This window comes from Zingiber officinale, chromosome 4B (assembly GCF_018446385.1).
Source record: "Zingiber officinale cultivar Zhangliang chromosome 4B, Zo_v1.1, whole genome shotgun sequence".
Taxonomy (NCBI): Eukaryota; Viridiplantae; Streptophyta; class Magnoliopsida; order Zingiberales; family Zingiberaceae; genus Zingiber; species Zingiber officinale.
In genome coordinates this window covers 37,551,631-37,568,193 of record NC_055993.1, presented here as the reverse complement: position 1 = coordinate 37,568,193, position 16,563 = coordinate 37,551,631, and the positions used below count along the sequence as shown (strand labels likewise).

General features: G+C 37.6%; 1 protein-coding gene across 1 annotated transcript; it reads left to right on the top strand.

The window, feature by feature from the left end:
• The first annotated feature begins 12,732 nt into the window (after nucleotides 1-12,732).
• On the top strand, nucleotides 12,733-15,124 carry LOC121974968 (4-coumarate--CoA ligase CCL1-like). The gene is made up of 5 exons (XM_042526274.1): nucleotides 12,733-13,784; nucleotides 13,876-14,074; nucleotides 14,275-14,488; nucleotides 14,565-14,667; nucleotides 14,755-15,124. The coding sequence occupies exons 1-5, from the start codon at nucleotides 12,792-12,794 to the stop codon at nucleotides 14,857-14,859; spliced, it is 1,614 nt and encodes a 537-aa protein (XP_042382208.1). The 5' UTR covers nucleotides 12,733-12,791; the 3' UTR covers nucleotides 14,860-15,124.
• Nucleotides 15,125-16,563: the final 1,439 nt, after the last annotated feature.

Here is a 16,563-nt window from a genome sequence, read left to right as displayed (position 1 = left end):
GAGCTTGATGAAGATGAACTTTCAACCTTGTCCAAGCCCTTAAAGTCTTTTGAGCATTTTAGCACATTAAGCATGGGAAATTAATCTAAAATGAAGAGCTCTTCTTGTCTAAAGCTCTTTGAAGAGCTTATAAACAAGCCCTCTAATGAATACACTCCAGGTGCCTTTAGCGGATTGGAGCCTTTTTAGTCAATTAATTAGATTATCAAGTGTGACCAATGAAAAAGAATGAGTATAACCTCAATCAACTAACCAACCAACTAAACCAGCCTCTAATTAAATGAAAAATTATCCAAACAATTATTTCTTGATCAGAAACATTCTATCCATGTAAAATAATATATCAAATCAACTATGCAATTGATTGAAATCTAGAGAGCCTACACAAAGGCCTAAGACCGAGCTAGTCGATAAACTATGACTTAGGACATTAGTCTCTCAGTCGAAGTGGGAACCTGATCCAGAGTAACTCCTTGATCTAAAGCTCTAGCTCTTGAGTCCACTAAGATCCAATGCAAGTCAGTGCGACAACCAAAACAATGTGGTTAAGCCAACCATAAGGCAAAAGTCAGGCTTGTGTGTGTCAAAGCCTTGCGAAGATGTATTATAATAATCAATTAATTGAATCAAAGTTTGCAGTTGAATAGATACATATCAATTGTTAGGTTTTCTCAATTGGCTAGGTACTTGTCAAGTAAGTTAGGATATGCTAATTAACTAAATCCGTGTTTCTAACAAATAAAATATTTGTATTTGTATAATTTGATTGACTACCTTTGGGCAATTCATTGATTTCTTGTTAGTTGTTTGGTAATAAATAAGATATAGTCGTTGATATCCAAGAGTCACTTTTGATTTATCTAATTGATTGGCCAAGGTAGCCTATTGGAGGGCACCAATAAATTGAAGTTCTTGGAGAACTTATTGACTTACCCTCCTATTCTTATATTGTTCAAGTGCCCAAAATAGTCCTAGAACTTGAACAGCAAGGTCCAAGAATCTTTCATCAAGTTCTTGGAATTACTTTTCTCACTATTAATATTTAAACTATAATAAGATATGTGTTTTTTTAAGTGTTTCACTATGCTACTATATGATAACCATGATTTTACTATACTATTCTCATTCATATAATCATGGTTTGATGTAGTTTTCATATATATATAACCCATATTTACATTACATTTTTTATACATTGTATCAATTTATGACTAAATTGCAAATTATGTTATTATGGCTTAATTTGATGCTAATATTTGATCCTTATTTTGTAGGCATCAAAAGGGTCATGGACCCGATCAGATCAGGCTGCATTTGGGCTCAAATCAAGGGCTAATCAAGTCGATCAAGCCTCGGAGCATTATAGGCCGTTCATCCAAGATTGAGTAGATCTGAGCCATCCGTTGAAGATCTGGCCGATCCAACTTAAAGGGGAGCAGATCTGAGCCATTTATGAAGATCCAGAAGTTTTGATCCAGATCTGAGTTCATCCAGCCATTGATCCAGCCGGATTAATCTGGACCGTTCATTGAAGACTGGGTTGATCTGGACCATCCAGTGATGATCTGATCGATCCGACCTACAGGAGAGTAGATCCAGACCCTAGATCAACATCAGTACATTCAGATCGGATTTTGGATGACTTTCCACCGTTGATCTAGCCCAAATGAATCTCAGCCGTTGGATCTGAACTGAGAGGTTTAAAAACCTGCGTGAGAAGCTACAGTAGGGGCTCGGCTTCGTGATTTCCGCTACAGTGTCATCGTCTTCTTCCTTGCGGCGGCCGAGTTCCCATTCCACGTTCCAGATCCGAGAGCTTGGTTTCTTCGACGACGAAGATCATCAGCTGCCGGCGTTCATCTTCCGGTGATCAGAGAGCTTGAGGGAGGTTTCCCGAATGGCGATTTGGGTTCTGTTTCATCGCCGCGATTCCGATTGTGGAGGTCTCCCAATCGGCGATCTTCGCATCCACCAGAGCTGAAGGGAGGTTTCTCAGATGCTACTGGATCTTTTCCGATCTCCATTCCGCAGCCAAACTGTGTTGAATTGGCCATTCGATCTGGTTTGCAACTTCACAGGACCTGGGCTCTGTTTCTTCGGCCGATGAGGTTTCCAGATGGATGGAGCTTGAACGGAGGTTTCCGTGAGCTGTGAGTGCCCTATGGAAATAGCTGGAAGTTTGTTTGATTGTTGTTGAATGCTTATAGGGGTTCCGAGAGCATTTCTGTTGGTTTTACAGCAGATTGGAGGAGTTTTTGCTACGGGATCCGGATTGAGGAATGCTTAGGGTTTAGATTTATTTGTTTTGTCTTTGAATTGTTGATGTTCCTGTTCAGATCCTCAGATCTGATCCATTACTTTGCTATTTTAATTTGTTTGAGTTTTTCTTATGCAATTCTGTTTTGATTTTCTTTGTTGCAAAAACCCAGTTCTTATTTCTGATTCGAATTCTAATTCCTTAAGATTTCTGCAATTACAGTAATGTTAGCTACTAACTTGGTTTGCAATTTTATTTTACTTGAAATTCTTTGCTTCGGTTTCTATAAGTTAGGATTAGTCAATTCATGAATTTAGGAAATACTTGTTTGACTCATTGAATGTTGAGGTGGCTGTTAATGAGCTTGATTGATGAATGAATCACTTAAACTTTTCATTGTTCACCTTTGTAGAATGTGGTTGATTGTTAGTGAGAAGTGAAGACTTGGTGGATGAGTTAAGTGTTGAATTTGAATGCGATTATGAATTGATTGTTGATTGAAGATGAGGGAATTGCATTAATTGATTCAATGGTGCATTTAAATCTGAATTTAATTGATGCTTATTTGATGAGAAGGAAATGGATCATGTTTAGATGAGAATGAACCTTATTTGATCTTATTCTTTGATCTTGTGATGTAATACTTTGATTGGAACCAACTCTAGAATTTACACACTTTTACTAGTTAGTCATCGGAAAAATACGACTTGGGACTCCTTACTACACGCATTTTCTTTAGTTTAAATGGGTTCCAATCTTTATTAATTTGGAGCGCCTTGTGACATGCAAAAAGGCCGACACCAAATTTTGGCGCCGTTGCCGGGGAAGCAACTAACTAGTAGTGTGTGTTTATTTTAGATTGTGTATTGATTGATTTTATTTGTTAGCATGTTGATTGATTTGATTGCTTATTCTTTTTGTATTTTTCATGTTGGTTGTTCTTGAATTATTAATTGCTTTTATTGTTCATGTTTTCATGAGATTGAAACTTTATGCTCTAGAATCTTCTAACATTGATTTGTAGTGTTGTAGTGAAGAAACAGGAGATTTCTTTAGCATGAATCCATATTTTCAGAATTTTGGAGGTGGAATGGAGAGTTATCAGTGTTTTCAACCTGAGTATCAAATTTACCCAAATTTGGATCAACAAAATAGGTATGAATCATTTTCTAATGGTTTTAATGCTAATTGGGTGGATAATTCATGTTTCAGGTATGAAAGTGCACAAGGACCATTTGTTGAGCCATATCCTACCTACCAGAGTTCATATGGGTTCCAAGAAGTTTCAACAAATTTTATGTCAAATTCTTTTCAACAAAACGATCCTCAGATGGATGAGTCAACATGGAAACTCAGAGAGATGATGCATCAAATGATCGAACATCAAGAGCAACAATTTTCAAGGATTCAGAACATACAGATTCAATTAGATCAAATTACATCATCTATTAATCAAGCACAAAACTCCAGTGGAGAGATGGAAAGTAGCGATTCTGTCAGGCCTGACCCTACTTCCATTACTTCACATGATTTTTCTAGTAATTTTTGTGATGATTATGTGATTATGCAAATTTCTGATCCTACTGATATTGTTGTTGAAGATGTTGTTAGTGAATCAGGTTCTGAACATGTTTTTGAAGATGATTTAAGTGTAGGGGAATGCTTACTGGAAGCATTACCTCAAGAATCACCAAGAGTTGAAGATGTAAGTGTAGGGACTTGTGCTATGGAGCCAAGCACCCAAGAATCACTACATGAGGATGTACATTCACCAGAACAAGAGCTTGAGCCATATCATGATGAAAAGGAGGTAACAATCACCACTCCAGGTACCTTTCAACATGAAAAGGTGAGTTTTTCTTATGATTTATCAGAAAATTCAATAAAGGTACTATTGGTTGATTTTATTTGTTGTGATTCATTTCTTGACATATTTCCTATCCACACTAATATTCTCCTATTTTCTTTTTACCCCACATGCGTGTGGGAGGACTTTTCTTTTAATGATGTTGTAGGAGAATACAAGCTCCCGGAGTGGATGCTTGAACTGAACCGCCTTAGACCTCCAGAAGGAACTTTCGCTGGAAAAATGATTAATAAAAAGAAATTGATTGCAACCACGATTACTCCATTTCCGGCATGGATTATTCTTCTCAATCTTCTTCGACCACCGGAATGAAGGGGAGTTGGTTCTAATTTTGCTTTATTTTGCATTTTAATTCATGCTTTGTTAATAAATTCTTTTGATGCATTTCTTTAGTTTCATTTTCCCATATTTGCATTTTGCTTCCACACAATTGCTTCCATACTTTGCATTTTGTCAAGTATATATAGCATTCCATTTAAATAAAAGTTTCCATGGAATTTTCTATGTAATATTTTTAAGATGGTAAAAGCTTCTTAAATTTGATCATCAATTTTAGGTCATTTTACATGATTGGATGCTTTTCTTTCAATGTATTGGTTAATTTGGTGGTGGATTCCAATTGATTAATTGAGTTTGTTTGCATATAAAAATACCTAGTGAGGTCCACTTTAAGCCTATGCTTCATTAATTTCTTTTGTGTGACATGCACTTATAGCAAATTAAACTCTAGAACTTGCTTAGCTTCTTTTCAAAGTCACAATAGCATGAGTGTGCATGGAAATGAAAGATTGTTTTCATTCTTGATTCCTTATTAATTCTAATTCCTTTCTTCATAATTCTCTTAAAATAATTTCCTCTTGCATTTTATCCTTTTATTACCTTTGCTTGCTCTATTTTATTTAGAGTTTTGGTTGAATTTTTGATGAGTTTGATTTTTGCAAGATGGGTAAAAGTTTAAGTGTGGGGGAGATATTTGTATACATTTGAAGATGTTGAAGGTTTTGGATGGTTCTTTGCATTGAATGCTAAATCTAATTGTTCTTTGAGTCTATTCTTGGAAAGAGAAAGTTTCAATAGTTTGGAATTTTGGAAGTTGATATTATGGAGATACACTCAACATCTTAAGAAGTTTTTGGAATGCTGAAATTTAGTTGCAGTGCTAAGTGCAGGATTTTGTGCCAAGTTTACTTGCAAATCTTTAATCAGAAGAAGTTTAAGTGAAGTTCTTGTTCATTGAATCAATTTGAATTACTGATTTTGGAGATGTGGTGATTGAAGGATAAATTCTGTGATCAAGCTGCAGGACAGAATTGAGAATTGTTAGAACTGCTGGAATGCAGAAACGGAATCCAGAAATTTCAGAATTCTTAAATCTGAAATTGTAACTAAATCAAGTTGCTGTTGTGGATGAGTTTCAGATGCCAACTGCTAATGTTGTTGAAGAACTTTTCTGCTGCAATTGTGAAAAATCTGTAATCTGAAATCAGAGTTCAATCCTCTGCTGAGTTGCATTTGATACTACACATCTGAATTAATCAGCAACTTGGAGGAATGTCATGAGTATGCAGAAGCTGCATCAAGATAAGGGAGAGGATCAATGTGGCAAATCTGAAGAAGTTTAAATGCAGTAATTCAACAGAAGTAAAAAGATTGAAAAGGTCTCTCACATTGGGATAACACCAAGGTGGATTAAATATAAATGGAAAGTTAAAAAAGAAGCATAACCAATGCTGCTGGAATTAACACTGTTTTGTGCCAAGCCAATTGCAGACTTTCATCGGAAGTAACCTCAAGATAAGATTTGGAATGGCAAACTTTAAGTTGATGCACTAAACTGGAAAATTTGCTACCAAGCTACATACTCTGGACTTGAAGCTGATTAGTCTAATTTTTCCAGCAGTGAAAGATATAGAAATCAATGAGAGGTTAAGTTAGTTGATAAATTGTTGCAGGAGACATGTTGCTGTAATAGATGTGGGAATTATGAAATTGCCAAATGAGAATGATTCCTTATATGCCTTACTGGATTGCAGTGCAGCATTGCCAAATTTCTATCTTCACATATGGAAATTGAATTATTGAACTGATCGAGATACAAATCTGAGATAAGAAGATTAGAAAAGGATAGATGTCATAGCTAACCCTATTGTTAGTTGTATCAAGGAATCTGAAATAAGTACAGAATTAGAGATGCTGGAATTGTGGGTGATGCTGCTGGGAATAGATTCTGTTTGGATTTTTAATCACAAGAAAAATTGATGAGATCTGTTGCTGCTGTAAGTGAACAACAAGGTGGAGCTAAGTCTAAAAGAAGAGATGCATAAGTGAAGTTTGAAATGAGTTCTGAAATGCACAGAACTGCAAGTATAGAAGATGAGAATTGTTGCTGGAATGGAAGTGTGAGAAACAGAATTGATAGGAATTCAGGAAATTCTACAAGTAACATCTGAAGGAATTAAGGAAGCTCAGTGGATTAAATTTGCTGTGTGCCATTGTTTCAATATCTGTACATTTGATTGTGAAAAAAAAAAAAAAAATCTTATATGCTGAGCAGAAATATGCAGGAAGATAAGCTGGAAACTGAGAAGTGCAAATCTGTGCTGAAATTATTTTCTGATTACTGAAATTGCAGTACATCATAGATTCAAATGAAACAACCAGAATTGCAGATGTATTATACAGTTTTGCTGTTTTCTGAAGTTGATGCTGAGAATTTGATTTGGGAAATTGTAGTTGTGCTTCAAACTGAAGTTGGGTTGAATTCTGTTAACAAGAGCAGGAAAGTTAATGAATCTGAAGTTCTGGGCGAATTTTCTGAATTTATGTGAACATTTTTGCTGAATTCGGGAGGCTGCTGTTTAGCAGAAATTTATCTGAGTTGCTGATGTTTATGTCATTAATTAATTATGGAATGCCAATTAGGATATTGGAGTTTGCTTGGCAAATCAAGTGGAGTGAAAAATTTGGGAAATTGTAGTTGTGATTGGAAGCTGTCAGACACAGAAAGGAAAAGCTGCAGAAATGAATTGGGCCTTTAGCAGATTTCTGTTTGCAGAGAAGCTGGATTCTGGAATTGGGTAGCTACACTTAAGCTTTTAAATCAGACAAAGCTGAATCTCTGAATTTTGTTTTCACCTTGCTGTTGCTGAAGAAATTCTGCCGAGTGTAACCTCAGTGGGTTAATTTCTGAAATTGCAATATTGATGCTGTTATTGAGGAAGTTTTGAAATGGAAATGGAAGCTTTGACATCTGTGATTAAATAGAATCTTTTCTTCCAATGAGAAATACAAGATAATCAAGGAGTGAAAGAATGTACCAACTTAAGTGTTAGTGTGCCAAATTATGTTGTTGAAGCTAATTTCTGCAAACAGAACTATGATTCTGATTCCTGCTGATCTTCAAAATTGCAAGTGCTAAATTCTGTTCATTGGGACAGTTAGAGATCAAGTAAGAAGGATTCTGAAATTTACCAAATCAGATGGACACAGGAATAGAGAAAGAATCTGCAGATTGAAATGAAAATATGAGTTAAAGAGTATCAAGTTATTGGATACATGTGGTGTTTCATTGTCCGAGACGGACATTGTTTTAAGTGTGGGGGAGGGAGCTATTTTCCATTAGCTAATGTGAGTTTGTTTTTGTTTCAAAATGCTAGAATTGAAGTGGAAGAACAGTGATAAAAAAAAAAAAACAGTGAAGAAGAGAAGAGAAAAAGGGCATATCCAAAGAGTGTATCAAAAGAGTATCAAGATTCTTTGTTTGCCATCAAATTGAAGGGGAGGTTAGCTTGATATGTTGAATTGTTAAAAACAAATGGTATTCATCTCTTTTCACATCAAATGGTCAACTCATCGAGTATATTCCTCCCATACTCTCATTCTCTCATTTTCTTCATTTAAGCCTTTTCCTTTGCCACTTCATTCACTTAAATTGTTCTTTTTGATTCCATTTCAATTCTTCATGATAAAATCCTTTTTGATTCATGCATGCTATGTTTATAGTGGTGGAGAATTAGGAAATAAGCAAGCTTATGGTAGTGAAATGTTGTGAGTTGCATTGAGTGAGCTCCATTTATACACATGCTTGAGTGTGAGAGATAGATTAGGTAAATCCCTTGTGAGATTGCAACTTGTTTAATTTTTCAATTGGATTGAAACTACCATACCTACTGATTATTGTTGGATTGTATTCATGATTGTTTGTGATCTTAAGATGATCTTAGTTAAATTCTTTTTACCATTTTTAGGTATTGCTAGGGAATTTTCTATGGAGATGATTTTTAGTTTTCTTTACTTTCACGGGACGTTCAAGAGTAAGTGTGGGGGAATTTGATAACCATGATTTTACTATACTATTCTCATTCATATAATCATGGTTTGATGTAGTTTTCATATATATAACCCATATTTACATTACATTTTTTATACATTGTATCAATTTATGACTAAATTGCAAATTATGTTATTATGGCTTAATTTGATGCTAATATTTGATCCTTATTTTGTAGGCATCAAAAGGGTCATGGACCCGATCAGATCAGGCTGCATTTGGGCTCAAATCAAGGGCTAATCAAGTCGATCAAGCCTCGGAGCATTATAGGCCGTTCATCCAAGATTGAGTAGATCTGAGCCATCCGTTGAAGATCTGGCCGATCCAACTTAAAGGGGAGCAGATCTGAGCCATTTATGAAGATCCAGAAGTTTTGATCCAGATCTGAGTTCATCCAGCCATTGATCCAGCCGGATTAATCTGGACCGTTCATTGAAGACTGGGTTGATCTGGACCATCCAGTGATGATCTGATCGATCCGACCTACAGGAGAGTAGATCCAGACCCTAGATCAACATCAGTACATTCAGATCGGATTTTGGATGACTTTCCACCGTTGATCTAGCCCAAATGAATCTCAGCCGTTGGATCTGAACTGAGGAGGTTTAAAAACCTGCGTGAGAAGCTACAGTAGGGGCTCGGCTTCGTGATTTCCGCTACAGTGTCATCGTCTTCTTCCTTGCGGCGGCCGAGTTCTCATTCCACGTTCCAGATCCGAGAGCTTGGTTTCTTCGACGACGAAGATCATCAGCTGCCGGCGTTCATCTTCCGGTGATCAGAGAGCTTGAGGGAGGTTTCCCGAATGGCGATTTGGGTTCTGTTTCATCGCCGCGATTCCGATTGTGGAGGTCTCCCAATCGGCGATCTTCGCATCCACCAGAGCTGAAGGGAGGTTTCTCAGATGCTACTGGATCTTTTCCGATCTCCATTCCGCAGCCAAACTGTGTTGAATTGGCCATTCGATCTGGTTTGCAACTTCACAGGACCTGGGCTCTGTTTCTTCGGCCGATGAGGTTTCCAGATGGATGGAGCTTGAACGGAGGTTTCCGTGAGCTGTGAGTGCCCTATGGAAATAGCTGGAAGTTTGTTTGATTGTTGTTGAATGCTTATAGGGGTTCCGAGAGCATTTCTGTTGGTTTTACAGTAGATTGGAGGAGTTTTTGCTACGGGATCCGGATTGAGGAATGCTTAGGGTTTAGATTTATTTGTTTTGTCTTTGAATTGTTGATGTTCATGTTCAGATCCTCAGATCTGATCCATTACTTTGCTATTTTAATTTGTTTGAGTTTTTCTTATGCAATTCTGTTTTGATTTTCTTTGTTGCAAAAACCCAGTTCTTATTTCTGATTCGAATTCTAATTCCTTAAGATTTCTGCAATTACAGTAATGTTAGCTACTAACTTGGTTTGCAATTTTATTTTACTTGAAATTCTTTGCTTCGGTTTCTATAAGTTAGGATTAGTCAATTCATGAATTTAGGAAATACTTGTTTGACTCATTGAATGTTGAGGTGGCTGTTAATGAGCTTGATTGATGAATGAATCACTTAAACTTTTCATTGTTCACCTTTGTAGAATGTGGTTGATTGTTAGTGAGAAGTGAAGACTTGGTGGATGAGTTAAGTGTTGAATTTGAATGCGATTATGAATTGATTGTTGATTGAAGATGAGGGAATTGCATTAATTGATTCAATGGTGCATTTAAATCTGAATTTAATTGATGCTTATTTGATGAGAAGGAAATGGATCATGTTTAGATGAGAATGAACCTTATTTGATCTTATTCTTTGATCTTGTGATGTAATACTTTGATTGGAACCAACTCTAGAATTTACACACTTTTACTAGTTAGTCATCGGAAAAATACGACTTGGGACTCCTTACTACACGCATTTTCTTTAGTTTAAATGGGTTCCAATCTTTATTAATTTGGAGCGCCTTGTGACATGCAAAAAAGCCGACACCACTATACTATCCGGGTGTTTTCTTATATTTAGAGAATGCTTGTATTGTTCGGTGTTGAAATAACAATTTATTCTTGTGGTGGTTCACCGGTTCCAATAACTTTTCTCATAAATTCCATAAATTATAAATTATCATAAAATGTGATTATTTTTTATTTAGTTTATAAATTAGCAAAAAACTAATGAGTTGATCATTTGTTTGTCACATGATGTGCTCCCTCAGCTTCCGTTAATATTAAGAGTTAACACCCACCCACCCACCCAGAGGGGCAGTCACCCGTCTTATCGCATGATATCATCACACGGCTACTTCTTCCCTCCCAAGTCAAACCAACATTGATTTACCACCAAATGATTTTGAGACAAAAAAACAATCCCTGTTTAATTAAAACTAAATGAGCCTCTCTCGCCACGGCCAATAGTGCAACGGTAGAATTAACATGGATAATTTTTTTTGACAGATGGTTGGTGTAAAAATATTGGATTGAGTTGGGAGTACCTTTTTTTTTGATTTATCGTATCATTAGAAAATTTTATACAATCAGATTGATTATTTTAAAATTAATTGATATATTTAGTATTAGGGATTCAACCAAAGTTTTATATTAAAAATTTTTAAAAAAATTATGAATTTAAAAGATATAAGATATCTTCATTGATATAAGATATTTTAGAGAAATCCTAAGAGTAAAGTCATGAGAATCCAGCCTCAAAGTGTATAATATCATACAATTGTAGAGATATGAGAATATTCTTTAAGTACAATAAATAATATCAGAGTCATATTCTAAATCAGATGTCATGTGAGGTGATCTTGAATGAAATCATGAAGAGTATCGAAGCAGGTCAAAGTGACCAGATGTTCATAAGGAGGTCCGAAATAGATCAGGATGACCACCGAATGCAGATGCCTGTAAGGAGGTCCGGAGTAGATTTGGATGACTCGGATACTCGCGAAAAGATTCGGGGAGACTCAGAGTGAATCAGGATGACCGGATGCTCACGGGGAGACCCGGAGTATGTCAGTAGTAAAATATCTCTATTGGTATGAGGACTTTTGAGAATAGTCCAATAACAAAGTCATGAAGATCCAGATCTAAAGTGAATAATATTATATAATTATAGAGATATATAGATATATTTAATTACAACAATTAGTCCCAACTAAAAATAGAAATGAATATCTCTCATTAAAAAAAAAAATTATCTAAAATATTTGTATCAATTTTAACATTCAGATAGTAAATAGTTAACTACTAACTTTTACAATGTCTAATACTTAATTTTTATTTTTTATTTTCAGTTTACATAAGTATCTATGTATTCGGATTAATCCTACGATGATTATCTAGATAATAGTTGATTTTTAGCTACTATAAGATATATAACGAGTTGTTAATTTCTAAAATATATAACGGTGGATTTGTAGCTTTTACCGTAATAATAATATTATTTTATGTTGATTTTATTTATTGGAGGATGATAATTAAGTTAAAATGGTAAAATAAATTAAGAGTAGTTTATTGACATTTATTAGTTTTTAAATGAATATTATTTAATTATGATTATGATAAATTGGGTAGAAGTTTTATTGGGTAAGTGTTACAACTAATAGGAATGGATGGTTAGCTTTTGTAATAATATCATTGTCAAGGTAACGGCTGATTATTAACTTTTATACCAGTAGCTACTCAGTATTTTTATACGTTGTAATAGTTGTAATAGTTGTAATTGCTATAATAATAATAAAGAATTAAGGATATTTTTGAAATAAAATAAGGATATAAATACTCAGTATTTCTATACCAGTGCTCATTTAATTTGTGGCGTCTTTTATTTTTCTCCCCGTTGATTTTGGGTCCGTCCAACTGTCCAAGTCGAAATGACCGCGACGCCGGCTTTTCGCCCTCTCAACTCCATTTCCCGTCCCATCGACGATCCGCCGTCCATTCCACGAATCGACGGTGCAGATCGTATCCGATGTCATCCCCACGTCGCTCCCGCATATCCATTCAGCGCGTAGGTGAACCGCGCACCTCCTTTTGTCTATCTTCTCCCTAGTGCGCATCAATGGTGGAGATCGCTTCGTGGTTGGTGAGATGCTTACATGGCGTGTTCTGATACGCTCGATGGTTTAATGGTCATCGTTTTTGACCGTTGACTACGCAACCACTTCTTTCACCAACCCCATATCGCCTATTTCTCTTCCTCTTTTGCCTAAAGAGAGTGTCAAAATTACATCGGTGCCCTCACCAACTCCGGAACGACCACCACCAGTATATGTACCTTCCTTCCCCTCCGTGGTTTCTTCAGGGAAGAGAGCGAGCCTCGAGCCGACGCACTTTTCTCTTAGGTCGTCACTTTCCTTATCGGCATGGGTCCGCTGCTGGAGGAGACGATTTTCCGGTCAAAGCTACCGGATATTCACATCGACAATCGCCGGCCGCTGCATGAATTCTGCTTCGAGCGGCTGGCGGAGTTCGGCGACCGCCCCTGCCTCATCGACGGCTCCAACGGCGCCGTCATGAGCTACACTGAGGTGGACCTCGCGTCCAGGCGCGCCGCGGCTGGGCTGCGCAGGTTCGGGGTCGGCCGGGGGCAGGTGATCATGATCCTGCTCCGTAACTCGCCGGAGTTCGTCCTCGCCTTCCTCGGTGCCTCCCGACGCGGCGCGGTGGCTACAACTGCCAACCCGTTTTATACGCCGGCGGAGATTCACAAACAGGCTGTAGCCTCCGGCACGAGGCTAATCGTCACCGAGTCGTGCTACGTCGACAAGGTGCGGGATTTCGCGCGGGAGCGGGGAGTTGTGGTCGTCTGCGTCGACGATCCTCTTCCGGAGGGCTGCCGTCGATTCTCGGAGTTGCTGGAAGAAGAGGAGAAAACAGAGGAGGAGGAGGAAGAAATCGACCCCGATGACGTTGTTGCGCTTCCGTACTCGTCGGGCACGACGGGACTGCCGAAGGGGGTGATGCTGACGCACCGGAGCCTGATCACGAGCGTGGCGCAGCAGGTGGACGGAGAGAACCCGAACCTATACTTCCACTCGGACGACGTGCTCCTCTGCGTGCTGCCTCTCTTCCACATCTACGCGCTGAACTCGGTCCTGCTCTGCGGGCTCCGCGCCGGCGCCGCCATCCTCCTGGTGCGCAAGTTCGAGATCTCCGCCGTGCTGGAGTTGGTGCAGCGCTTCCGCGTCACGGTGACCCCCTTCGTTCCGCCCATCGTGCTGGAGTTCGTCAAGAGCTCGCTGATGGATGCCTACGACCTGTCGTCGATCCGCATCGTCAAGTCCGGCGCCGCCCCCATGGGCAAGGAGCTCGAGGACAAGTTCATGGCCAAGCTGCCCAATGCTACCTTGGGTCAGGTAAATAACACATCGATCTCCGTCCTTAATCATAAGTAGATCCTTCGATTTTCTAATCGAATAAACTACGCCCCAATTTAATTACGAACAGGGCTACGGGATGACGGAAGCGGGGCCGGTGCTGTCCATGTGCCTGGCCTTCGCCAAGGAGCCATTTCCAGTGAAGTCCGGCGCCTGCGGCACGGTGGTGCGGAACGCCGAGCTCAAGATCGTCGACCCGGACACCGGCGTCGCGCTCGCCAGGAACCAGCGCGGTGAAATCTGCATCAGAGGAGAACAAATCATGAAAGGTAAGTCTACCAAATCTAAATAATTCAACTAAAACTAGAAGAAAATATTAATATTTGGCCAAGAGAATTCACACGCGCTTCGATATCATTAAAGTTCCAGTAGTTCAGAGACTGTTTTCAAACGTTTGTCTTTTTCTGCAGTCAAGCTTCAAACAGAGTAGGGTAACTCGATACCGTGTTTGGATGTTAATTATTAACAGGGTACCTGAACGATCCCGAAGCAACGAGGAACACGATCGACAAGGAAGGTTGGCTGCACACCGGCGACGTCGGTTTCGTCGACGACGACGACGAAATTTTCATCGTCGACCGGTTGAAGGAACTCATCAAGTACAAGGGCTTTCAGGTCGCCCCCGCGGAGCTGGAGGCCTTGCTCGTCGCTCACCCAAACGTCACCGACGCTGCCGTCGTACCGTAAGCGAAAATTTTAGTCCCAGATCGTCTAATTTCCCTTGAGACTATGCCTCGGGCGCTTATAAATTAACTGCAGGATGAAGGATGAAGCGGCCGGAGAAATTCCAGTTGCTTTCGTCGTCCGGTCTAATGGATCTCAAATCACGGAGGACGAGCTTAAGCAGTACGTCGCAAAGCAGGTAAATAATTAAGTATTTAATTACTTCATCGTTAAATTTAAACATCTTAATACTTCTGCAATTAACACCTAATTACAAAATAATTAGGTGATCTTCTACAAGAGGATAGGAAAGGTGTTCTTCGTGGAGGCCATTCCAAAGGCGCCAACTGGCAAAATACTGAGGAAGGATCTGAGGGCGAAGCTTATATAAGTCCATTTTAAACCCCGTCCGTTGAGGCATATGAATATAATCGAATTTGTGTAATATTTTTCCCGTGTTAAATATAAAGAAACCAATGTGAAGGATCGAGTGGCGGGAGCTCTTTTAGAAGTGTCTCCTGTCACCAAAAGTATTTAATTTGTTTCAATTGGTTAAACTGAAGTGTAATGCAATCTTGTATGTCAAAAATGTACCACAAAGTTAAGGTCAATTTAATTTGAGTTATGGGGATGAGCCAAACTTGAATTGACTGGTATTCAAAATAAAGTTTGTAAGTGTGTAGGATATCGACAAACAACTTAGAATAAGTAGGGAGCCTCAGTTGGACAATTGTTTGATAGAGAAATATTTACATTATCTCGATATAAAATATAATTATAAAAAGGTGTTTAAGGTGCGGATTTGGTCATAATTATTGTTTTTTTGTAAGACGCAACTAGCAACATGTATGTTGATAGGATTGGATGTTTAGAATTGACTATGTCTTTTACTTAACATGAAGTGGTCAAATTTAGCCCCACATAGGAAATCTAAATTAAAATTTTGTCATCATCTCCTAATCAAAGTGTTTAGTAGGGGTTGAATAATTAAATTAATTTACTTATTCAATTTTAAATTTTAAAACTAAAACTGAATAAAATTAATCAAAAATTAAACTGAATTAAAAAAAAATAAAAACTAAATTATCTGAATTGAATTTTTAAATTCAATTCGGTTCGATTAATTCGATTTTATTAAATTTTTACTCCCGCCTAATGTTTAAGATCATATAGCATTCAATCACTCCTATGCATTATCTATTAATCTAAAATTTTAGGTAAAAATGTTATATGGTTCTAGACTGCTCTAGATCACAAACAAACACCTTTTGCATTTTAGAGATCCTATGATGTTGTAAAATGAATTCATTTATGAATCTAGAGCAATGAACCATGTAGCATATTTGACCAGAACTAATGTGTGATCCTCAACCTCTCTATAATCATACTTAAACATTCCTTTGTGTTCCAAGGATCTTGCGAGGTCAAAGAATGCATTCATTTCCTAATATAGAACAGTCTAAGACCATAAAATAATTTTTGCTAAAACTACTATTGGATTCTAAACTAATATAGATTCAAAATCCAACCACTCCTTTGTGTTCCTTGGCTTTTATAAAATTATAAAATATTTTAATTTCCCAATAAGTAGTTTAGGACCATTATAATATGGTTCTAAACTACTTTAGATTCATAATCAAACAGTCCTTTGTTCTCATTTGAACCTTCAAGACTAGTGATATGCCCCACTTCTTTGACAAACAAGAACTCCTATGGAATTGTAAATTAACAATTTCAGCGTAATCTATTTTTAAATATAAATTTTGAGTTATAGAGTATACAACAAATCCTAAGAGCATCCATAATGGAAGCTTTTTTCCATTACGAAGCTCTGACATGGCCATGGGAAGGAACTCCCACCCATTCCCTTCTATGAAAGAGCGGCTCCGTGTTTACGGAATCGCTCTTTTTATATATATTTTTATTTTTTTTTATAAAAAATAACTTGTTAACCATTGAACAATGGTTACTTATTTAACCATTGAGTTAATTTTTAGCCATTGCAACTCAACAACTAAAAATTGAGTAAATATTTAATTAAAAAAATTTATAAATATATTTCCAATCTCTTATTTTTTTCATTCATCTTATCATT